The sequence below is a fragment of the Charadrius vociferus genome, unplaced genomic scaffold (assembly GCF_000708025.1).
Source record: "Charadrius vociferus isolate BGI_N301 unplaced genomic scaffold, ASM70802v2 scaffold237, whole genome shotgun sequence".
Taxonomy (NCBI): domain Eukaryota; kingdom Metazoa; phylum Chordata; class Aves; order Charadriiformes; family Charadriidae; genus Charadrius; species Charadrius vociferus.
This window is the reverse complement of record NW_009649171.1, coordinates 4,366-11,083: the sequence shown is the minus strand read 5'-3', so window position 1 is coordinate 11,083 and position 6,718 is coordinate 4,366. Positions and strand designations below refer to the sequence as shown.

Sequence of the window (6,718 nt, the reverse complement as noted above, 5' to 3'; positions counted from 1 at the left end):
TTACCTCTGCAAATTGACTTGATTCACCTTGTCCTTCAGCAACTTTTGTGACTCGTCATGTAGGACTCCACACAGCAGCTTTCCACCTTCGATGTTTTCCTACAACAAGACCCATCAGTAAACAAGGCATACTGTTTCTCATTATCTGAGAGTTCATTATATGGTGGAGCTTCCTCAGCACGTGTCACCGCCTCCTCTGGTGGCATTCCAAAGTCTTTGCCTTCGGGCCAATTTGTGATCACTTCTACGATCCCTGGATGATTTGGGTTTCCTGTTTGAGCTCGCTGTGTGATTAAGGCCACCCACTTACTCCAGGTAGCATCGGTGGCATGAGTAGAAGGAACTTTACCCTTGAACATCCAGTCCAGTACTGGTAATTGGGGCACAAGGAGGAGCTGTGCCTCAGTACCAATTACTTCTGAAGCAGCTCTAACTCCTTCATATGCTGCCAAGGTTTCTTTTTCAGTTGGAGTATAGTTGGCCTCGAAGCCTTTACATCCTCGACTCCAAAACCCTAGTGGTCGACCTCGAGTCTCCCCTGGTGCTTTCTGCACCAACAGCAAGGCCAGGATTGCTGTTTGTAGTCTGCACAATTTCCATGCCCTGTAAGAGTAAATTCAGGGTGGTTAGTGTGTGTGACCTCTTTTGGCCTCCCTCTAGCACCCCCTCCATCCATCTCCTTCTTTTGCTCACAAGATGTCTGTAACACTTGTAGCTCTGAATTAAAATAAGAACTATAATCAAATCCTAAAGTTTTAGATGCTTGTGTGCAGTCAGGAGGGCTTTTTCTCTTCCCATTGCAGAACCGGCCATACTGGTATTCTGATGCTTTCCCTTCCTCTCCCAGTCTTCTGATATCACTGAACCTGGCCAGAATTGGAGATGGGACTTAAAAAAAAAAAAAAAAAAGGGGGGGGGGGGGGGAAGAGGGCTTTTCCTAGGCTTAGCTCATGCAATTTGATCACAGAGTTCAGGATTAAACTGACTGCCAGGACTGGGTTAAGGAAGGTGTATACATCTCAGCTGGCTTGGTAGAGACTTTGGCAACTGGAGTAAATTGCTCATTCCTTGTGACTCATCATTAGCCTCCTGAAGGCTAAAATGTGTTAGTTTAAATAAAAGTTACTGGACCCCATCTAGGAGTAAATGTTCTGCTATACAGCAGGTCATACTTTTAAACTGTAGGAAGGACTCATGAAACTGTTTGCTACAGAGATATTTCCATAGAGTGATGCAAAAGTCTCATATTTGCCTTCTTGGCAGCAATGAAATCCACCCAGAACAACTTGACCAGCCTGTAGTTATTTTAGTTCATTAGCAGCATCAAGCTTCAAGCTATCATATGCTAAAAGAAAGTTCCTTCATTATAACTCCTGTAAAACTGTCAACCGACCAATGGCTTCCACTTTTCACTTGTTTGCCAGTGGTCCAGCAATTACAGAGACAGTTTTACCATGGTTTTCAAATGATCTTTCTCAGACAGGTAGGAAAGACCAGACATATTTTTACCTGGTTCAGAACCACTCAGTTGGGATCAATCTGCACATCTCCCTCTGGGTCCAGCACCACTGTCTGATAGGCCCTGAAGTCTGTCAAGGTGACCTCTGCATTCTCAGGGCATACATCGATCTGATCAATCCTCATCAAAATCAGACTCGCAGACATCCCCAACTCCATCACCTGAGTGCGTCAGGGAAGTGAAAGAAGATTTACAGTGCAGCAAGTAGCCACATCTGGCCTAGCCATGGGATCAAGGAGCAGGTGGAGTCTCAGCTGCAGTGCCCAGGGAGGGGACCCGAGGAGCTCTGCCTCACCCAAAGGGCCCCTGTGTGTTGGGGTCCCTCCTGGGACAGAGTGCCATGCAGTGAGTGTGCACACATGGTGACTGTCCCAGATCCCAGTGTGCAAGTGTAATACCTGGGGAAGGATGTAGTGCCTAAGCATGGAAACAGCTCCTGAAGGCCCAGCTTACCATTACCATCTTCCTGCCCTGGGTGAGCGGACTCAGGCAGGATGCAGGAACAACCACAAAACCATGGAGGAAAGACAAAGAACAAATGTAATCTCAATACCTCGCAAATCAGGGAATCTCCGAAGCAACACCCAGGCAGAGGAACGTGAGCAGGGCATGCAGGCACTGCAGAGCGGGAGAAAGTCCTTGTTAGCAGGAGCGTGTGAGCTCTGACTTGCTGTTCTTGCCTGCTTCTCAAGGGTTCAAGCAGGCATAGTTTTCCACTGCGCTTTGATCTTCTTCAACAACAAGGCAGTGATCTCATGTATGCTAGATAAGGTGTCCCTGAGTCCATCCCAGGCTTACGTTATCTAAGTGCAGATGTTCTACTTGCAAGCACACAAAGCTGAAGAACAATTAGTGTGATATGTGTGTTGTCCAGCACCCCAGATGTGAGTCACTTGAGCGTGTTTACAGTCCTCCTCGCCAATCTTCCCACACCATCGTTATCATCATCTTTGTCATGCTCATCACCCAACCAGTCCTTATCTGTGTCTAGCTGGGAGCTGTTAGTGGTGGTAGGGCAGTTGTCTGTGCTGTCCTGGTGCCCATCACCATCACTGTGAGTACAGAGACAAAAAGAAATGGCACGCCAACATCAACTCCTGTCTCTGCATGGGGGAGAACACGAGTACTTGAGCAGGAAAAGCACCGGAGGCACCTCCAGAGCTGGGAAATGGACCAGTGGGGCACTACAACCCGGTGTCACTCAGGTCGCTGAACAGCAAGGAGACAAGGAACAAACAGAGACCATGCGATAAGGCAGCAGGAAGATGAAGACTAGGCCTGGAGCTATAAAAATACTCAGATAAGGAAAACAAAAAGAAGCCTTACATAGAATGTGAAAAGATACTAAAGCCCAAGATCCCAAACGACATCCACTCCTAAAGTGCATGTAAGATACATCCAAAAGTGCAGTGTCACCAATCAAAAGGCACTCAGGAGACAGCAGGAGCTCAACAGCTGGCATCCCTTGTTGTCCACAAGGGCCCTGGTGCTCATGAATGTGCGAGTGTGAGTATGAATGAAATTTATAGGAAAATCTCCATGAGCACCTGAAAGCAGACTTGCTTAAAGTACCACTTTCACCCTCCTGCATACCAAGTTTTGTTACATTACTTTCCTGCAGGGAAGTAAGGAGGAGAGGAAAAAGTCTGCTGCTTTCCAGCCCCCCCCCCAGCCAATGGCTGCATCAGCTGTTTACAAGTGAAGAGTCACCAGGAACAAGGAGACAGACTATAGAAAAGGGTTTGGGAAGTTATGGGGTGGCTGCCTTATTTCTCCATGCCAACAGTTAAATGCATCTGTGCAAAAAAATGGACTTTTAGAGAAAACTTGCTTGTGTCAGAATTTTTTTTAACCCAAGAGCCATGGTAATTGTTGCATTTCAAGGATTCTGGGTGCACCAGCCTGATGAGATTTGATTCCCCAGGAGAGGTGCAGGGACACTTCAGACCTGTGCCGAGAGATCAGGTCAACAGCTACAGCAATGGCCTGAAGTCAGGTGTGTTTTGTACAAACACCATAAACAAAATGTTTTCTGGCGATGAGCAGGCATGTTTCCCCTCAGTAGCAGCACAGAGGTGATGTGCAGCCAAATTAAAGCAGTGCTACAGTTTATAGCTATGCATATTCCCACCTATCTCTCCCTGCTTAAGAGAACTGCTCTGAATGTCACTTCCACAGGAACTCACAGAAAGCATGTGTGAACGTGGGGCTAAAGGTGAAGGGCTCAGTTACTATACTGCTACAGGGAAGTGAACCAACAAAGCTTATAAATCCTAACATTGTTTTGAAATAACATCTCTTTGAGGAGCTATTGAAATTAAATCCAGCCTAGTCTGAGGGATTACAGGTCTCCAAGAATCAGTAGCATGCTTCAGCTCAAGACTAGCCTCTTCCACTTCCCTGCTGCTGTTATGAGCCATGAGACAGCATACCTGTCCTGATTGGTATCACGGGAATCTCCAACCAGGTCATTGTCAACATTCAACTGCAAAAGAAAGTGGAAAAAGTTGCAATATCAGCTGCTGCAGTATTAAAACACAACCGAATCAAAACCAATTAAAATAAAAGCATGGAAAAACATTATTTTTTTTTTTACAAAATGTGTTCTTCTTGTTTGCATCATCCATTTAACCAAAAAGTCAGTTTGATTAAAGAAAAAACAAAAAATTAATAAACAGGGTTAAACTTGATTGGAGCAGTTCAAGCAAGATTCGTCTACTACTGGAAATAAGTATCCCTCATTTCTAACCAAGGTTCATTTATTAACAGCTTTAAACATCTACCATATTTCTCTAAAGTTTCCAGTATTTTTTTGTTAGTAACAAAGGGCTTCATCAGAATTTAAAACACATCAGAAGTCTCACTGACTTCTCACCTAGGATCAGTGAAAGTTTTCTAAATAAGGACATCAGTATGATCCTAATTAAAGAAATACCAAGTGTAACTAAATCACACCACTGTGTGGAGTGTGGCATTGGACTCCATGGGACCAGAGCATTTCCATATTTCAGAGCATTGTAATAGAAGATACTGGTGGGGGAGATACTATCAACATCCCAAGGTATGAGAATCACCTGGTGGCTCCCCTTTCCAGTGTTGAGAGAGTTTGAAGCTCCATAAAACTTTCCTGAATACCTGTCGTTGTAGAGAGTGACACGACTCTGAATATCAAGTTGCAGCAATCATATATTTTATTTTACAAGCAGTGCTCTTTTATATCCTTTTACCTGGATGCTTATCTGTGCATATACTCTACTATTCTACTTTTGCCCAATCCGCTCTCACATCACACACCATCCAGACAATACAATTGTTGATCACGCGCTGTTCATGCTCTGGGAAAAGCCAGGATGTTTTCCAACCCTTATCTTGTTTGCTCAGATCTTCTCAGGATTCTCCAGTCTCTTCAAGGGTACACGAGTATCTGCTCAGGGTCAATGTTAAACTTGTATTCTGATCCCTCGGACCAGCCGAGTTCTCCCACAAATACCTACTGTTAAAAGATAAACACTGTGGCTGCATGGGATGTGTCCTGCTTCCGGCAGGGATGGGGTTAATCTCCCCAGGAGCCGGCAGGGGGCAGGTATTCCATACCACGTGACCCATGCCCGAGCTATAAGAGGAGCTAGCCGGGGCGAGGAGAGGAGTCGCCACTTGGGGGTGGGCTGCGGCGGTGTGGGTCCGGTCTGGGGGTGTCTCATTCTCTTGCATCTCCAGCAGTTCCTCTCCCTAAATGGGGATAGTTTTTCCTTCTGCCTGCTAACCTGGTTTGGGTTGCTGATTGTAGGGCAACTATCACAGGCATCACCAACACCATCATTATCCTGGTCTTGGTTGGGGATCTTCTGACAATTATCCAAAAAGTTCTTAATACCTAGTGAAAAGTGGATTGGATGTTAGTTAAAAACAATTCCCATTATTTGTTATTGGACAACATGAGTATCAAGAAGAGTAAAGACACTATTCCTTTTCAGCAACTGCTTAATCTTGCAATGACATTATAAACATGCGCAACAAATCTTTCTTATGTGTGCATCTGTTCATTTAGTAGAAGTAAGAAACATCTTGCTAAAGAACAGCTTTCAACCCAATCACACGCACTTCATTCTATCCTGTTCCCTGTATCACAGCTTACAGGATGGGACATTTAATCTTCATTATTACATCTGAAGGGTTGTGATTTTTTCACTTCTTTTAAGCCTCCTACAGGGATGAAAATAATACATTATGTAGCTCTTGGGCATCTGGGACAGGCAGCAGCTGGATACTCTGGGACATGTTTACACGTTTAAGGAATTACTGAATGACCAATGACCTTAACTTATACATGAAACATGGTTCGGTTTATCTGTTATGAAGTGTTCACTGCTACAGATGGAGGCTAAAATATATAAATTAATCTAAATGAAAAGGATTCCAAAGAGAGGTTTTGTGAAGAAAGGCGATGTGTTACATGACACAGCAGCTGGTGACAGAAAACCTACTAATGCATGGCACATTCTGGGCAAGTTTCAAGAACATCAGAGAATCTGGAAATTACAAATTACCAAACATCTCCATCCATGTCATCATCACAAGTATCTCCTTTCCCATCACCCATCCGTGTCCCTCTGGTCATTATTCAGGACATAGCAGCAGTAGTCACAAGCATCTCCAAAGATATCTTGGTCACTATTTCTCTGGTTAACATTGGGATCCAAGACACAGTTATCCTGCAAGAGACACAGATCCAAATCAGACATGAACCTGGCCCCAAATCTTTAATTTATACTTTAGTGGATTTATATAACTCCGTGGAATAATTGCTAAAATGATCAAAAATACAGCGTTGTTCACACATTAAGGAAAGGTATGAAATCAAAAGGTTTCTAGGGTAGAATACAGCCACAGCTGGTATGTGAAGAATCCACTACATCTGTGATTCTCTGTACAATATTGCTTGCAAAGCAACACGGGGGTGGAGTGGGGTGGAGATCCTACAGCCAAGCCCTGTGATAATACAGCAAATATGGGAACAAGATGGTCCTATGGAACTGATAAGCTGCATACTTACTACCCTGAGCCAACAGTTTGTCAAATTTTGACAAAATGCTGTCCCTTGGTGAACTTTGCTCATTATAATGTCATTATAATACCAAAACACACCTTCATCCCAAAGGCTACCCAGCTCCAAGGTGCGACCACTCCTCCTTGAGTCTG

At 44.3% G+C, this 6,718-nt stretch overlaps 1 protein-coding gene across 1 annotated transcript; it reads right to left on the bottom strand.

Moving 5' to 3' along the window:
- Positions 1-35: 35 nt before the first annotated feature.
- On the bottom strand, positions 36-6,231 carry LOC104289559 (thrombospondin-4-like; the record flags this gene model as incomplete). Its single annotated transcript, XM_009888516.1, is given in 7 exon segments — positions 36-548; positions 1,546-1,680; positions 2,427-2,571; positions 3,952-4,004; positions 5,284-5,396; positions 6,074-6,116; positions 6,118-6,231. Coding segments are annotated over 7 exon segments (1,116 nt in total), but the record flags the coding sequence as incomplete, so codon positions are not given.
- Positions 6,232-6,718: the final 487 nt, after the last annotated feature.